This window comes from Syngnathoides biaculeatus, chromosome 15 (assembly GCF_019802595.1).
Source record: "Syngnathoides biaculeatus isolate LvHL_M chromosome 15, ASM1980259v1, whole genome shotgun sequence".
NCBI classification, from domain to species: domain Eukaryota; kingdom Metazoa; phylum Chordata; class Actinopteri; order Syngnathiformes; family Syngnathidae; genus Syngnathoides; species Syngnathoides biaculeatus.
In genome coordinates this window covers 23744098-23761678 of record NC_084654.1, presented here as the reverse complement: position 1 = coordinate 23761678, position 17581 = coordinate 23744098, and the positions used below count along the sequence as shown (strand labels likewise).

The following is a 17581-nucleotide window of genomic DNA, read 5'->3' as shown; positions in this document are numbered from 1 at the left end:
GACGGTTTATGTGCAACGGGTGCCTCAGTTTTACCAACCCACATTTGTACGTACCGCAATTTCCGGCCTACAAGCCGCGACTTTATGTGGTGATTTATGTGGTGATGCGGCGCTAGCGTTAGCACGGCGCTGGCGTTAGCGCACCTGGTTATAAGCCTCGGTACACGGAAAGAGTTTAACGCTAGTGCCGCGCTAACGCTAGCGTTAAACTCTTTCTGTGTACCGAGGTTTATAACCAGGTGCGCTCTGTAGCCCGGCAATTACGGTAATTTGGAATCCGATGTAGTAAGCTAACGCTATCGTCAAGTCCGAACTGCAGGATATGTGAAAATGCGTGGCCGCGTATGCTTACGCCAGCTTGAAGTGTTTGACCCAACATTTGACCTGCACGTCCCCGGAAACCTACTGAGTTTGAGAAACCAGACGTGGTACATCTTGTTCGACGCCTGGCCTGCAATTTTATTTAGCAACTCCTGGCATGTATGTTACTCGATACAACTCGTGTATGACGATGTGAGGTGAGGAGTTTCATTTAGTTATAAAATAGGGTTGCAGTGTAACAGATAGAACATAATAGACGTAGACGTAATACACAGATTTGATGAGAACAAACAAGATGACGATCCTAACTAAACTTCAGTAATTGTCATTTTTCATGGAGGATAAAGAATATATGCCTGCGAGTTTTTTTGTGTTGTGCTTGCACATCTTGCTACAGTTTGTATTCATAGGGTTTAGAACTTACCCGACCTTGATGCTAGTTTCGTTAGCCCGTCCATGGCATTTTACACAGTATTTTTAACATTAAGCTAGCAGACTTTTGGAAGATGAATGAATACTCAACGTGTAAATCTAAACTAAATTCAGCTGGGAGTGGCAATGAACAATCTTTTTTTTTTGAGTAATTGTTTTGAAGTTCGATACCACCGTTTAGCGCTCCGAACTTCAAATTTCACTGTCAACTTCAAGATGCAAAATCGTCCGCGCCTCGAAAAACCTGCGGTAGCGTCAGTTTTTCGTGCGTCAAGTTGTTCTGGGCCAACGGCAAAGAACTTTTTGAGGTGTAACGGCAGACGTTGACGGCGGCGCTAACGGCCGTCCCTCCGCCGCGTCCTCGCAGGGTCGTAACCTGGCCGACCTGAGGAGGAGCATGACCCGGGGGACGTTCAGCATCAGCTCCACCCTGCGTCTGGGCCGCCAGATCCTGGAGGCCATCGAGAGCATTCACTCCGTGGGCTTCCTGCATCGGGACATCAAACCGGTACGCTCGGCTACGTCCGTCGATCTATTTATGTCTTCGCACGCTTCCGCTTTCTCTTTACAGCAGCCGTGTGGTACGGACATAAAAATATCTCGTAAAATTGATTCGTAATAAGAACATTTAACAAGCCTCTTTACTGACTTGAGTGCAGCTTAGCCAGTGAGATCGGAATAAAGTTTGACAAATCAGAATTTGGAATGAATACAAGTGAAAATGAATACATGAAATTCATCTCTAAAAAAAAAAAAAAGGATAGAAATAAAATTGCTGAATGATCAAATCATAAATCGTTTTTGCTGTATTACTGACATTTGAATTACAATTTATCAGGCAATTTTTTCATAAAAAGAAAAATGTTAACTGTGCATGTGAAAATGTTCATTATATTAATATGTGAATCTTATTTACAATAAATCAAATACTAAATTAAATACATACTTTTTTAATTGATGATTGAATTCTAATTTATCAAGCAATTATTTCATAAAATGAAAAATGTTAACTGTGCATGTGAAATTGTTCATTATATTAATATTTGAATCTTATTTACTATCAAGCAAATATTAAATTAAATACATACTTTTTTAATTGATGATTGAATTCTAATTTATCTAGCAATTATTTCATAAAAGGAAAAATGTTAACTGCATGTGAAATTGTTCATTACATTAATATTTGAATCTTATTTACAATAAATCAAATACTAAATTAAATACATTTTAATGAAGAAATTTTAGGGTTATCATTTCTCAAGCAATTCTTAAAATAGAAAAATGTCAAATGCATATATATTATTTTACGAATATTTGTAGTTTTAGTTTTTACAATCAGAAATTATTGAATGGAATGGGGGAAAAAATGACCAAAAGTCAATAAATTTAAATCAGCAAAGTTTCGATTCTTGGTGAGTCAGATAAGAGAAGCGACACAAGCTGGTTCATATTTTCACTTGAGTTATTGTTTTTTTTTTTTTGTTTTTTGTTTTTTTTTCCCCACCCCCTTCAGTCCAACTTCGCTATGGGCCGCTTCCCCAGCACCTGCCGCACGTGCTACATGCTGGACTTCGGCTTAGCCCGCCAGTTCACCAACTCGTGCCAAGAGGTCCGACCGGTAAGTGGGTCCCAACCGGGACCGTTTTTTGTCAAGTCCAGTTTCTAACAACTCCTCCATCTTTTGTTTTGTTAGCCCCGCCCGGTGGCAGGATTCCGGGGGACGGTGCGTTACGCGTCCGTCAACGCGCACAAAAACAAGGTAAAGCGCTGGCTAATTTAGAAAATTAATTTTAAATAATTACTTTTTTGTTTTTGTTCGGGCTTGAGGGCTTTTTTTTTTTTTTTTTTACATTTGTAATATTTTTGGGGGTTTTGCAGGAAATGGGTCGGCATGACGACCTGTGGTCCCTGTTCTACATGCTGGTGGAGTTCCTCGTGGGCCAGTTGCCGTGGAGGAAGATCAAGGACAAAGTACGGCAGAACCGTTCGCGGCCGCCTCGCCCCCTGGAAGCGCAAATCCATGAGCGTGTTTTGTGTTCATTCAGGAGCACGTGGGCAAATTAAAGGATACGTACGACCACCGTTTGATGCTCAAACACCTGCCGGCGGAATTCGCCGTCTTCCTGGAGCACATCTCGAGTCTGGACTACTTCGCCAAGCCCGACTACCAGGTGATGGGGTCTGCTCCGGGTTTGAGAAACCAGACGGAACCTGGTCTGCAATTTCTTAGCAGTTTCTGGCATGTATACTACTCTATAGAACTTGTGTGTGATGGTGTGAGTTGAGGAGTTTCATTTAGACATAAAATGCAGTGTAACAGATTGATACAAAATACACAGATTTGATGACAACAAACAAGATGACGATCGTAACTAAACTGCAGTCATTTTTGTGATTTGTCATGGAGGATAAAGAATATATGCCTATGCGTGGTGGCACGGTGGAGCAGCTGGTAAAGCGTTGGCCTCACAGTTCTGAGGACCCGGGTTCGATCTCGGCCCCCTCCTGTGTGTTCTCCCCGTGCCTGCGTGGGTTTTCTCTAGGCACTCCGGTTTCCTCCCACATCCCAAAAACGTCGACACTCTAAATTGCCCCTAGGTGTGATTGTGAGTGCGATTGGCTGTTTGTCTCGATGTGCCCTGCGATTGGTTGGCAACCAGTTCAGGGTGTACCCCGCCTCCTGCCCGTTGACAGCTGGGATAGGCTTCAGCACTTCCCGTGACCCTTGAGAGGATAAGCAGCAACGAACATTGATGGATGGATGCCTGCGAGTTTCTTGTGTTGTGTTGGCACATGTTGCTACAATTTGTATTTCGTTATGAGTTATTAACTAAGCCGACCTTGATGCTAGTTTCGTTAGCCCGTCCATGGCGTTTTACACCGTACGTTAGCATCAAGCTAGCAGACTTTTGTAAGAGGAAGTCAATGTGTAGAGTGACAATAAACAGCTGTGAGGCTCTTTTTGGTATAATTGTTTACTACACTAACTAAACTGCAATAATTATTGTCATTTTTCGTGGAGGATAAAGAATATATGCCTGCGAGTTATTTATGTTGCACTTGCACATGTTGCTACCGTTTGTATTCATAAGGTTTAGGACTAACCCGACCCTTGTGAGGATAAGCAGCAAAGAAAATGGATGGATGGGTGCCTGCGAGTTTTTTTGTGCTGTGCTTGCACGTGTTGCTGCAGTTTGTATTTCGATATGAGTTATTATGGGGTTTAGAACTAAGCCGACCTTGATGCTAGTTTCGTTAGCCCGTCCATGGCGTTTTACACCGTACGTTAGCATCAAGCTAGCAGACTTTTGTAAGAGGAAGTCAATGTGTAGAGTGACAATAAACAGCTGTGAGGCTCTTTTTGGTATAATTGTTTACTACGCTAACTAAACTGCAATAATTATTGTCATTTTTCGTGGAGGATAAAGAAAATATGCCCGCGGGTCTTTTGTGCTGCGCTTGCACATGTTGCTGAAGACACGTTTGATCGAGCCTGAAACTTTTATTTTTGGTGTGTGTTTCTCAGCTGTTGATGTCGGTGTTCGACAGCAGCATGAAAACGTACAACGTGGTGGAGAACGACCCTTACGACTGGGAGAGGACGGGCACGGACGGCACCCTGGTGATCAGCGCCAGCGCCACCACGCCGCAGCACCACACCCGCCTCACGCCCGCGCACATGGGGTGCGTTTCATTTCAAAGCGGATAGAATAGGAATCTATTTTTGAGTAACAGTTCAGCCTAAAACGTTAGCTCTTCTGAAATACTGGACTTCGTCTTTCTCAAAGATGGATTCTAACGCGATAATGAGAAAATCACGTACTCACCCGTTTGTACCTTTCGGCACCTCAGCATGGCCAACGCCTCCCTGATTCCGGGCGACTTGATGCGCGAGAACACCGAGGAGGTTTTGCAAGACGAGCGGCTCAGCGACGCCGACAACAACGTGGCGGCGCCCGAACGCGCGGCCGGTTCCCCGGGCCACCCGCCGCGGACGCAGGAGGCCGACGTGTGGGAGGAGCTGGACCGCAACCGCAACCGGGTCCGCACGGCCTTGTGGAAGGTGAACCGCGGAGTCGCGTCGACAGACGACAGATAATCCGATGTTTTTTTTCAAAACTTTTGAGGGCTGATACTGATTATTAGTAGTCTAGGAGGCAGATCTTTGTGAACATTGTGTCTGGATCTGACATCCAGGCCGCTGCCGAGGAGGAGCAAGGCAACCCCCAAGGCCACCAAGGCCACCAAGGCCACCCAGGCCCCTACGGGTGCCCCAGCCTGGGTTCTCCCGTCAAGATGTCTTCGGAGGAGCGCGAGGGCCCTCTGCTCAGGAAGCTGCGCAACATCCACAGCTTCGAGCTGGAAAAGAGACTGGGCCTGGAGTCCAAACCCAATCCAGAACGCTTCCTCGAGGCCTGGTACGTGCCCAGGGGCGGTTTTGGGAACCCTCCCTCAGCCTTAGAGCTAGAATTTGGATCCTAACCCAAGCTTGAAAACCTAAACCCAATTTAAAACCATATCCCTGACAGGAAGCCTTAAGTCCAAACCCGAAATCTAACTTGAAACCTGACCTTGAAGCCCTTAACCTCATATAAAAACCGACTTTGATGCCCTAAACCGTGTTCTACTTTGAAACCCTAACCGTGACTTAACACTTTGAAAACCCATTTTTTAAATTAATTTGAAATCCTGACCCTATTTTGAATCCATAACCCTGATTTGAAAGCCCAATTTGAAACCAAAATGCTGAATTTAAACCCTTGTTTGAAAATTTAAACCCCTGCCTTGAAACACTTTTTTTGACTGCATGGTATGAACCAACTCTTGTCCTTATTTGGTGTCCTTTTAGTCCCACAAAGCAGATCCACAGCAGCACCCAGCAGCAGCAGCAACAACAACAAGAGGCTGAGGACGGAGCCGAGGGGGCCGCCATCATCCCAGTAAACCAGGCTCCAGTGCACCCCACCGGAGAGCGTCGCGAGCGGGTTTGGCACTACGACGAAGAGTTCCTTTCTGGCGGCGGCGGGGGTTCTCCCAAAGCGCCGTCCCCCGCCTCTCCGGATCACGGCGACGGGGCGGCCAGCAGCGGCGGCTTCGTGGCCCTCAACCTCAGCTCGGGCCGGCACGACGTGGACTCGCGGGACTGGGTTCTCGTAGAGCGGCCCGGGACCAAGGCCAGCTCCGGCCCTTCCGAAGAAGACGAAGAGGAGAAGGAGGATGAAGAGGAGGCGGAGGTCCTGCAAGAACCCGGGTGCGACCGGGACGTGCCGAGCCCCGGTTCCGGGAAGGCGAAGCAGGACAGCTTGGCTTCCTCGAAGGGGAGCACGAAAGCCGACAAGCTGGAGCTCAGCGTGGGGCCCGCCGAGGCCCTGCCGCCCGTCACCCCCACCAGCCCCGCCGAAGTTCTGACCGAGGGGGTCCTCACCCAGGTAAGACCTTGTCCATACAGACTGCGCTTGGCCTTTTTTTTTTCTTTTTCAAGACAATCTTCAAAAGCTGCTGTATCGGCCTTCGAGCTTTGCTAATTTCCGCCAACGCTGCTGTCGTGTCGCTTTTTTCAGGGTTTCCCAACCTTCATTCAGCCGAGGCATATCTGGTCGCCGTCGGCTAGAATCCTCCAGAACCGAAACCATATTTTTTTCAGGAAAGACCCGTAACAATACAGCACTAATCTCTCAGTCCTTTATTTTTATAGCGAATGCTGTAAGAATCATTGGAAATTATATTCAAGTAATTTGGGGTGTACCGTATTTTCCGCACCACATTATAAGACGCACCTTCAATGATGAGCCCATTAAAAAAAAAAAAAAAAAAATCATATATAAGGCGCACCGCATTATAAGGCGCATAGAATAGACGCTACGGTAGAGGCTGGGGTTACGTTATGCATCCATTAGACGGGCTGCGCTAAAGGCGCAATATTGATCCATATATAAGGCGCACCTGTTTATAAGGCGCGCTGTCAGCTTTTGGGAAAATTAAAGGCTCTTAGGTGCGCGTTATAGTGCGGAAAATACGGTAGTTAAGATTTAAATGTGAAATATTGGCAGTTAGCATCATCCCCCGGCGAATAACAAGTTTTACTGTGAATAAATAATCGATTTCAGACCATTGAAGTGATCTTGCCGAGGCGCAGGGGTTGGGAATCGCTGTTTTATGCGATTAAATCGGACAAAAATCCACATTTTTTAATTTCAGTCGGGTTCCAGCATGGGATGGTTTTTGGCTTTGCGTGGCAGATATGGTTCCTGATTTGATTTGAAATTTTGTTTGCAAATGACACAACTTAGTTTTGCTCACTTCAAATGGCAAAAGTCACAATTAGGGATGAGCATTTGGTGACATTTCTTTGATTGATTATGAGGAAAAATAACCAATTAAACGTTGGAATCTTTCCATTTTGGCTCAATCGGCTCATAATTACTCAACAAAAAATTCCATATTTTGAATGATTGAAACAAATAATGTTGTTTGTAATTATGCTCATCCCTAATCACAACTCAATTCCGAAGTCCTGCTCAGCCAATGGGTCCGGAAAATTACACCCCCCCCCCCACCACCACCATCCCAAAATATCCCGTCGGTGCCATTTGGCAGAACACTGGCATGAAAACATTTTTGTAAAAACGTGAAAGGCGCTTCTAATACTTCTTTCGAAGGTGGACGATTCCTGGGTCGACTTTGTAGCCCGATTTCTCACGTCAATCCCGAGTAGACGGAAAATTCTGACGAAACGCTGAGGTTGTCGCGACCTCCGAAAGCGGAAAATTGCCGCGTTGAATTCCGCGACCCCCCCCCCCCCGACCCCCAAATTCGGCATCGCTGCAAAAACAAAAACAAAAAAGGAAAAAAATGGCAAGATTTCTAGAAAAGTGATATGGAAACATTTCCATATTTTCCAGTGGGTGTGAAAGGGGCTCCAACTTCCTCTCCCCTCCTCTCTCCCCCCCCCTCCCTCCCCCCCCCTCTCTTAGCACCCCACCTCTCCTCCGTCCCCGCCCGAGGAGGAGGCGGCCGCCCGGACCCCCGGCCCCGTCCCTCTGCGCTCCCCCAGCCCTTACGCCCTCCTCAGCACCCTGTCGGACCCCGTCCACCTGCGCCACCCGCCGGCCGTGAGGCGTAGCCAGTCCGCCGACCAGCACCGGGACCGCCCGCCGTCTTCCTCCTCCCGCCACGCTTCCCTGCCGCTTCCGCCGGGACCCTCGCCCAGTCGTAGGAAACTGCCCGCCATACCGGCCGGCGCCGCCAAGGCCAACTTCCCCTCCGTTATCCGTATAACCAGGGCCCAACTGCAGCAGGTGACCCCACGGCCGACCTCCAGAGTGCGCCGCAAAAAAGCAAAAAACGCGAGCTTGGATGTGCAAATATTGCCAGATATGCTGACATTATTTGCATCTTTTGTCATTTTTAGGGCTGCCAATTATCAAATCTGTTGAGAATTGATTTTCCTATTGATTATTGATCAGATAATGCAATAATAACTACCCCATATCTATTATTTTTATTTATTTTTACTTACTAACATTCTATTTATTCTCCATTATGAAGGATGGCGGCTAACTCTCGTAAATGATATTTACAGTGTCTTCAAAATTATTTACCAATTTTTTAAAGTTTACATAGCCTGTTTATCTCCCCCCCCCCCCCGAATTGTCCTTTGGCATATCTTTTTTCCCAAGTGTTCCCAAATAAAAAAAACAGGTTCAAAAAAACATGAAACCCTTTCAAAATAAGTGGAAAAACACTCTCATTGGCTGAAACCCACATCACTCACCAGGCGAGGCCCCGCCTCCCACACCCAAAGTCACAGATACCTCAGTCGAAGGCGGGGACAGCGACCTCAAGTGGGCAAAAAAGTTTGCACATATCAATGCCTTTATTGATGAAATGAAAAATGTCATGCAATTAATCGATGGGATAATCATAAGAATGCGCAAAACTGAAATGATTCGATAGCTGCAGCCCTAAAACGTGGCAAAAAAAGTTTTGGACTTTGGCGGTTCTGCTCTGAATACGTCTTCCATTTTTGCTTCTGTGGCAGAACATTTTTCCTTTGTTTTCTGAGGGGTGGGCTTCGTCCTTATTGGTTTGAATTTGCTCCTTTTGGCTTCTTTGTCCTTGACTGCACCGAAACCGACGAACGCCCCCCCCCCACCCCCCACCCCGCCATTCACGCGTCGTCACGGCGACACGCGGGTGTTTGCGTGTACAGTATAAGATGTGAACGCCGCATGCTAGCCGATGTCGACTCATGACCACAGGCCGCACGGTCTCTTTTGTTTCAGATGGTCTTTGTGCTCTCCATCTTCCTCTTCCTCTCTCTCTCCCTGTATTTGTTCCTCACCCTCTCTTCACTGAAGCCCCCTGCCAAGTTGCGTGAAACCTTTCCCGTCCGCCTGTCCCTGGTTTAGCACTCACGAGCGTGACCCGTAGCACGTGTTGTGTGTCTGATCATGGTAGCTATGGTAACTGCATGACCATTTGTCGACCAATCCATCTCTATTTATGACTCTCCCCCACATAAAAAATATATAAACCCTCGCTGTTCGCCGGGGATGAGGACCGAGCCTTGGGGCGAAAAACTGCCAGTATTGACACCCTACCCCTTAAAACAGGGGTCTCAAACTCAATTTACCTTGGGGCCGCTGGAGGCGGAGTCTCAGCGCACGTGGACTTGTGTGGAATTTCAATTAGAACTTAAAAACAATCCTATCTTCTCAAACAACACAACTATTATACTTTTGTATTAAGGTGGGGGCCACAAAATATCATCTTGCGGGCCATTTTCCGGCCCACAAGCCACAAGTTTGAGACCCCTGCTTTGAAAGGGTTTTTTTTTTTTTTTTTTTTTAATGCCGATACAAAAAGATGGTGGCAAATGACTCCGTCTCTATGAGGCAGGGCTTTTATGTTTTAATAAGAATAATAAGAGGCGGCACGGTGGAACAGCTGGTAAAGTGTTGGCCTCGCAGCTCTGAGGTCCCAGATTCAATCCCGGCCCCGCCTGTGTGGAGTTTGCATGTTCTCCCCGTGCCTGCGCGGGTTTTCTCCGGGCACTCCGGTTTCCTCCGACATCCCAAAAAACATGCAACATCAATTGCCCGTAGGTGTGATTGTGAGTGCGGCTGTTCGCCTCCGTGTGCCCTGCGATTGGCTGGCGACCAGTTCAGGGTGTACCCCGCCTCCTCCCTATTGACAGCTGGGATAGGCTCCAGCGCGCCCCGCGACCCTCGTGAGGATAAGCGGCTAAGATAATGGATGGATGGAAGAATAATAAGAATACCCCCATCGCTTTTAACACTTGGCACAAGAACGTGACAAGATGGCGCCAAAGGACCACGTTATAGTCCAGATGTAGTTCTTCACTAGCCGCTTATCCTTACGAGCGTCGCGGGAGCGCCGGAGCCTACCTCAGCCGTCATCGGGCAGGAGGCGGGGTACACCCTGAACTGGCTGCCAGCCAATCGCAGGGCACACGGAGACAAACAACCAATCGCAGCCACGATCACACCTACGGGCAATTTAGAGTGCACGTTTTGAGTAGGTGAGGAAAGATTGCAGAGAAAAAAAGCAAAGGTTGGCCTTTCACAAATTTGCCTTTCCTCATATTTTTGGGGGGTTAACCTATCCTGTTATTCCCTGACAAACTCCATTTTTGAAGGTCATGCTCAAGCCAAAGCCATATCAAATATGTAAATATTATTTGGCGCACTCTTGTGGCATCAAGGTGCCATGCAACCACGTTGGAGTAGCTAGAAAAAAGGTTTTTTTTTTTTCTGGCCTGGGGGAAGGTGTCACTTACTTATTAGCGCTTTTTGCGGGAGGGCTTGGTCACGATCCCACGCGAATTGCAGGCCTTCACTTGATTCCAAAATCCCTCGTCCCTCGCCAGGCTACTTGCTGGCGCGCTTGTACCGTCCCAGCAACAAGCCTTTTTCCAACAATTGATTACATTTTCCCGTGGGGGGGTCGACCTCGTATGAACTTTAAACGCGTTGTCCGTTTGTCCCTCCCCTCTAGTTGACGGCTCAGCGTCCGTCCGGGCTGTCCTCGTCGTCCGGGTCGCCGGAGGATCGCGACGGAGCCAAAGCGGAGCCCGCCGCGGGCTCCCCTGGGACGCCCGTAGACCCGCCGCCGGTCAACGGGGACGCCCCGAGTCCGGCGCCGAGCCGCCGAAGTAGCTCCCCCCAGTCGCCTCGTAGCCCTTCTTTGACCAACGGACACCAATCGCCGAGCCCTCCCTGCGTTGAGAAAGGCGGCCGAGCTTCCCCCTCCGCCCCCCGCCCCCGGCAGAGTCGGATCCCCGTGCTGGAACCGCCGCCCCCAGGCTCCGCCAAAGAGAAGCTCCTGCTGAAGAAAGCCAGCAATCAGCCTCCGCCGCCGTCCCCCTCCGCCTCGCCGTCCCTGTCCGACCGCCGCGCCCCCGCAGCCGTTGCCTCCCTCGCCAGGGACCCGCCGTCGTCCGCCTCGGACCGTTCCCAGGAGGAGGACTCGCTCGTGGGCTCGCGCTCGGACCGCCAGGGGGACGCCTCCTTGTCGTCGTCCTCCAGCCCCCTGTCCCGCCGCAGCAGGATCCCTCGGCCCGTCCACTCGGCCTCGTCCGCCGAGCGGCTGACCGCCCAGTTCCTGCCCCGCCCGCCTCCCGGGAAGCCGCCGTGCCGCAGCACGGTGGAGGGCAGGTACTTCAACGGGTCTTTGTCGTTTTCATTTGTCATGAATCTAAAAACTGGGACGCTGGTCCTCTTGAAGTAACATTTAAGGGACGTAGAAAAGTGGCTCAATCCTAGTCCCACCCAAATGATTTTAGGTGTGGGATTTCTCGTGACACAAGTTATGTACGTCGGCAACGCTAGGACGTACCCTGATCAGGATTTGGGGATTACTTTTGAACAGGAGGTCTTAGAGGGATGGAAATTTGGTTCGCCGAGGTCATTTTCAACGTCGGCTTTCCAGTACCGTCCCAACGCTAACGAGCGTTAGTTACTTTTGAAGGAATACTGACAGTTTTAGACCCAAGATTTCCAACGATACTACTCGGTTACCTTTAAGATGCTGGAAGTGCTCCAAGCCCTCTTTTTGGGGGCGTGATTCTGTTCATTTGAGATTTGTAGAAATGAGTAACTCTTGAGGATTTTGTCGGTGTGGATTGAGTTTAAACCTCGATAACTTTCGATAGCTTGCTAGCGCTATCGTCTCCGTCCTGCTACGACAACGCGAGGTACTCAGACCAGGATTTGAGGTTTCTTGCGTGGACTGACCTTTGAATCTTTTCTCCTCTTTAGGATCCGCCGCTACCGCATCCGAGCGGGCAGCACCAGCGACTCAGACCTCCTGACCTGCCTGGCTCAGCTGATGCACGGAGCCCGCGGCGCTCCGGCCGCCCACCGCCGCCCGTCCATTCCCTACACCGGTTCCCGGACGACCGGCGTCAGCAGCCCGACCGGCTCGCCGCACCACGTCCGCAGCTCCAGCGCCTCGCCTCGCAGCTCGTCCTCGCTGCAGCGCTCCGTCAGCTCCTCGCCGTCCCGCCAGGAGCACCGCGGCGGCTCCGGGGGAGGCGGGGGCTGCCTGGGCCGCAGCCGCTCGCCGCCCAGCTTTTCCGGATCGCCTCCGCCCCGCCGCCTCTACCACCACCACCACCACCAGGAAACCTGCTGCGGCCGGCAGGCCCGCACCGCCGCCTTCCACCTGTCCAGGGGTAAAGGGTGCAGTCGGGAGGGGAAGTGCTCCAGCAAGCTGGCCAGATAGTTGCCCGCAAGGCGGACGAAAAACTGTTTTCCCGATCTATCCTAGTCTTTCCGAACCTCCTAACCGCCCTCTTTTCCTGTAACCTTTTCTAATATTTATCTTACCGTCTCGGATAACAAAAATAGAGCAGCTGCAATTTTATTTCCTGTCCGAGGATCAGTAGTTGGTACTGTAGCGTAGTCGTTCCCAACCCGTATCGAGCCAAGGCACATATTTTACACGGGGAAATTGCACACAAAATTAATCTACGCTCTGTTGCGGTTCACACATAAATAAATAAATACACACAATCAAATGATTCAGTAATTCAAATATTGCATCAAACTCATCTTACAATTACTATTAAAAACGGATTACGGATTTGAATCAGAAACAAAATGCACCGAAAGTGCGTATGCGTGTCAATATGATGAAGAACTCCCGCTAACAACCCAGGCTAAAGTGAGCTCTCCTCCGATATCCTCAGCTGGAATCTCGTGCCATCTGAAGCGCGAAAAACACGCAAATCGGTGACTTAGTGTGAAATCCGCGACACAAAACTGATCTGCTGATAGGAAACGATGACTTTTCCAGTTGTAGGAATGGCAACGTAGATAAACATCGTCACGGAAGAGCGTTTCCGCCCGTCACGACACGTCGATGGGACCGATAGCGGGACAAAGAAACATTATTTGTAGTAAAGAATCATTTTCCGACCAAGTAAATGAAAATGGATCGTTCGTGGTTGGGAATCGCTGTGGCGAGTCGCTTCTCTCGTTTATTCATCTCGCATCCACAGTGCGGTATATAGTCAATTATTTATCACGCGTATTAATGCGCTCGATTTTCATATTGAGACTGTTTGAGTACAGCCAGGCTGTTTTTTTTTTTGTGTGTTTTTTTTTGTTGTTTTTTTTTTCGACCGAGCCGTGCCGCAGCGTACAGACGTATTCATCGGGGATACAAATTTTGACGCTCCGCATTGCTTAAAACAAGTTTCCTGTTTTTGCGCGTATGGAAATAAATTGTTCCGAAGATACAATCAGTCGTTTCGAGCGCGTGGAAACACACCAACCTTCCTGTGCCTACCGTCGTCGCTTGTACCTGGGGGCGGCCCGTCCGGGCCGGGATTCATCCGCCGTTTTGCGCGGACTTCGGAGCGAGTAACAGAAGCCCCTTTCGCATTTTTGCGTGCCGCCCTTCCGTACAAATGGAGAATTTGTTGACTCAGCTCTGAAGGCCTACTAGTAGTAACAAGCTGCTTTCACGCGATTTGTAAGCGGTACCAGAGCCGTGTCAGAAGCAGGAAGGCTCTCGGTGGAATTCCAGAAAATGCCCGGATGAAAAGTGGGAAATTTAACAGCCAACATTCGTTCCTCCCAGAATGTTGCGTTGAAAGCAGTTGTCACGATCCGACACTTACTTTACGCCCCGCGCCAAATGCCGGGTCCAGCGTGAAAGGCGAAGGCGAATAAATGCGGATTAAATACGATGGACCTTTCCGACTGGCGATCTTAAGATCCGCCCCCTTAGCCATGTCCCACTAGCTTTCAAAATGGCGACTGAACAGAACAGGTTTGAAGTTTTTTGCCAAATCGTCAGACTCGGCCGAGAGAGTTCTACAGAGAGGTCTCGAATATTTCACCCAAGGATATGTACACGGAAATAAGATTTTGGACGGAGCAGGACAGCGAAATGTTGGCGATCGATGCAAAAAAAAAAAAAAAAAAGGTTTGACGCCTCACAAACTTCATATTGAAATCCAACAGGAGAAAATGGTGGAATCGTACTGCGCGTGTAAAGCAGGGTGAGTACTTTTTACTTGGAAAGATCACGAGTAATATCTTTGTAGTCTTCAGAAGTGAGTGGGTGGATTCATTTGACTTGGCTCGTAATGGAACCCAGTCCTCGGTCTTAAAAGTCCGATGTGATCCAAATGGGCAAGTAGACATGTCTCTCACATGACATCGTGTATTTACGTATTACGAACCCGACTCTTCGGCATAAAACATTCCACACTTCATTCGGCAGGTCAGTGATACACTAACAAAGTGAAAGTTGTTCTCCTTCACTGATAATAATTCAATCAAACTCAGAGAAATATACTTCTCGTTCACTTACCTTCGAACATACAGCCTCGCGTTTGTTGATATTGTCCACATTTAGTTGTACGTGCGCTCGTCCGCGAGCCTTAATCCACCGTAGACACTTCGTCAACTGTGTTTTAGCCTTTGGAAAATGAATCAACCGGGCAGGATATCTTTCATCAGAATTGCACGTTCCCCAAGCGCATCTGAGGACCATTTTTTTCGTAACGTTAACTTTTCCAAGCGCCCGCTACTGACAACCGCCATTGCTTGTGGGACAATACGGCGAGAGGGGGCGTGTCAAGCCAGGCATTGGCTATTGTTGTACGAGTGATTGACAGGTCGGAAAAGTCCGTTGCGTTACAAGTGTGCAGGAGCTTTGTGTGAAAGAGGCTTGTGTCGCTAACGAACGGGAACTGAATTCACCGACTTCTTAGTCGTTGTAATTGATCAGCGTAGTCGACGCGAAGAAAACTGCTGATGAAAGAGTTCATTTTCCCTACCGCTGGCACAAATTCCGTACTTTTTGGCCAGCAGAATGCAATGACACACTTTAGCAACGCTCATTTCAACACCTAACCCCAATTATAAGCACTCGACTGGGGAGCGGGGGGGGGGGGTGCACTTTTTAATTCCGGCGCTGAAGCTTCTTCTCCGCTTGTACGATAAACAGCTTCTTCGCCCCCGCCGCGTGAATTAATTCCCGCATGCTGAGTCCACGACTGAAGCGAAATAAGCTGCATCTTCTTTACCTCACTGTGACCGACACGTTGAAAAGTTTATCGCGCAAACGTCATCGTGATGAGCAGTCTTAACATTCTGTGCCCTGGTTCTCTTCCGGGACATTTAGGAGGATTTCTTGGAAAAAATGAAACGTGAGTGACATATTTGGAGGCTACCTGACCCTGGCTTGAATCAGTGATGACATCATTTTGGCTTTTGGTGGGAGAATCGGAGCGCCAGTGCTGTTTTTTTGTTTTTTTTTTGCACAATTTCATACTAAATTATAGTGAGCGCATGTTGCCAGGGTGACGCTAGCCGCGGTTTCCACTGTGCCGTAGCGCCTCGGCCGGTTTTCCACTATCAGTGTAAAGTCCGAAAAACCGGGGCTCATTGGAAGCATCGCGCAGATGGAGACGAATTGACAAATGTCATGGCATATCATTATCCAAGCTGCTTATCCTCACAAGGGTTGCGGGAAAGCTGGAGCCTATCCCAGCTAGCTTTGGACTTGAGGCGGACTCCGCCCTGAACCGGTCGCCAGTCAGTCACAGGGCAGGATATCGACACCATCGCTGAACGGGAATCGATCCCGCGCTGCCTGCGCCAAATTCAGACCAGGGGTGTCAAACTCAAATTCACAGAGGGACAAAATTTTAAATTGAATAAAGCCGCAGGCCAAGTTTGAACAAATGAACCTATAACCTGTAATACCGGCGGGCCAGCTCTAATATTCATTTTAAATTGCCTCGCGGGCCAAATTTGGCCCACGGGCCAGAGTTTGACATCTTTGCACTACACCATCAGTAACAAATTTACAAATATCTCATTGAAAATAGATTTTTTTTTTTGGGGGGGGGGGGGGTTTGATTTTTGGATCTTCCTGATCCACGTATCCAGACTTGTTTCTTTTAGCGACTTAAAAAATATGACTGATTTGATGAAAATCAAACCTTTTGAAAAGTGCAATTGATTACAACACAGGAGAATAATATGGTCTCCTGTCATTTTATTTGAGGTTTTACCACTTTTTCTTTGTGTCGCGGCCAGGGATGGTTTATTTACTGAACTTCCGATGGGAGGGCAGCCATTATCGGGTCTGTTGGTGCTGCTGTTTTTGCAAGCAATAGCATTGGAATATCGACTTTGTAGTTAACGGTTGAGACAATTACAGTGATGGTACTTCATTTTAACGATGTGAAAGGATCCGTATTATTGAAAGCGGCCGTTTCTTTGCTTTGCTGCTGCTGTTTTGGTGAGCGAAGCCATAAAAGCGATGTCTGGTGAAATACTAAAACTATTTTCATCGGAACGGAGCGAGGCAGACTGTGGATTGCACTCCACCAAGCGATGCGTGTGTTCGATTCGATGTTATAATGACTAATCGGTTTGGACGCTTGCACGACAAATAGTACCTTGTTTTTGTGGCGGGAAGCAGCCAAAAAGCGAATGGAGCGAAGTAGGTACTGTACGATGAAAAAGGGGCATACTGTATTTTCCTGCACTGATTTTTTTTTTAAATAATGGGCTGCATTCCCCACATAATCCCCTTTTTCTTTCCGTTCACTCCTGAACAACTTGTGTGGTTTTTGTCCCCCTCTTGACTTCCTTCAAATAGCCTGTGCAGACGGATTACGTTGCCAAATATTTTGATACGACTTTTGCTCCGAAAGGTCACGGGAGCGCGCGGCGCTGCTCGTAGGCCGCTTTTTTTTTTCCGGCAGTCGGCTTTCTGAGATGCAAAAAGATCCTTTTTGGCTTTGTAAAATAATCTCCGATACATTTTAAACGGGCTTCAGACGAGGCGAGCTTGAAGTAACACTGAAACCGCTTCTTTGAAAAAGATAATCACGTTTTTATGTTATTAGCGTACACACGTGGCGTGGCGTGCAGTCGTAGCGTTAGCGCATTTTTGTTTGTCGGATTAGAAAGGGGTTTTTGAACTATTAAGAAATACTTGACGTTTTATTTATTTTTTTCGTGACATTTTGATGATGATGGACATGGTATTTATTTTTTATTAATGATTGCGTATGTGTGTATTTTAATCCATAAAAGTCTCCATGGGAAGGAATGTACCATTTTTTGCATTGTATATAATTGTAATTATTTATGTTGATTTTATTTGTAACAGATCAATGCCTTGTACAGTGATCTTTCTTTTTATTTTGTTTTTCTTCCTTTTGAAATTATTTTGTATTTTATTTTTATAAACCGGTTATGAATAAAATACTCATTCCGCATGCATAATCACAGTTGTTGTATGTTTTTTAATACAAAAGCAAATGGTACTA

At 47.9% G+C, this 17581-nt stretch overlaps 1 protein-coding gene across 5 annotated transcripts in view; it reads left to right on the top strand.

Moving 5' to 3' along the window:
* Window positions 1-17525, top strand: part of ttbk2a (tau tubulin kinase 2a) — a 27561-nt gene extending 10036 nt beyond the window's left edge. For 4 of the 5 annotated variants that reach the window (XM_061843803.1, XM_061843804.1, XM_061843805.1 and 1 more), the window contains exons 5-16: window positions 1121-1261; window positions 2267-2371; window positions 2447-2512; window positions 2632-2724; window positions 2799-2924; window positions 4280-4437; window positions 4606-4816; window positions 4951-5171; window positions 5603-6182; window positions 7728-8051; window positions 10774-11432; window positions 12036-17525. In XM_061843803.1, coding sequence (XP_061699787.1) covers window positions 1121-1261; window positions 2267-2371; window positions 2447-2512; window positions 2632-2724; window positions 2799-2924; window positions 4280-4437; window positions 4606-4816; window positions 4951-5171; window positions 5603-6182; window positions 7728-8051; window positions 10774-11432; window positions 12036-12501 — 3150 coding nt within the window. In that variant the 3' untranslated portion in view covers window positions 12502-17525. The remainder of the gene's footprint in view (window positions 1-1120; window positions 1262-2266; window positions 2372-2446; window positions 2513-2631; window positions 2725-2798; window positions 2925-4279; window positions 4438-4605; window positions 4817-4950; window positions 5172-5602; window positions 6183-7727; window positions 8052-10773; window positions 11433-12035) is intronic. The other variant, XM_061843807.1, reaches the window with a different exon arrangement.
* Window positions 17526-17581: the final 56 nt, after the last annotated feature.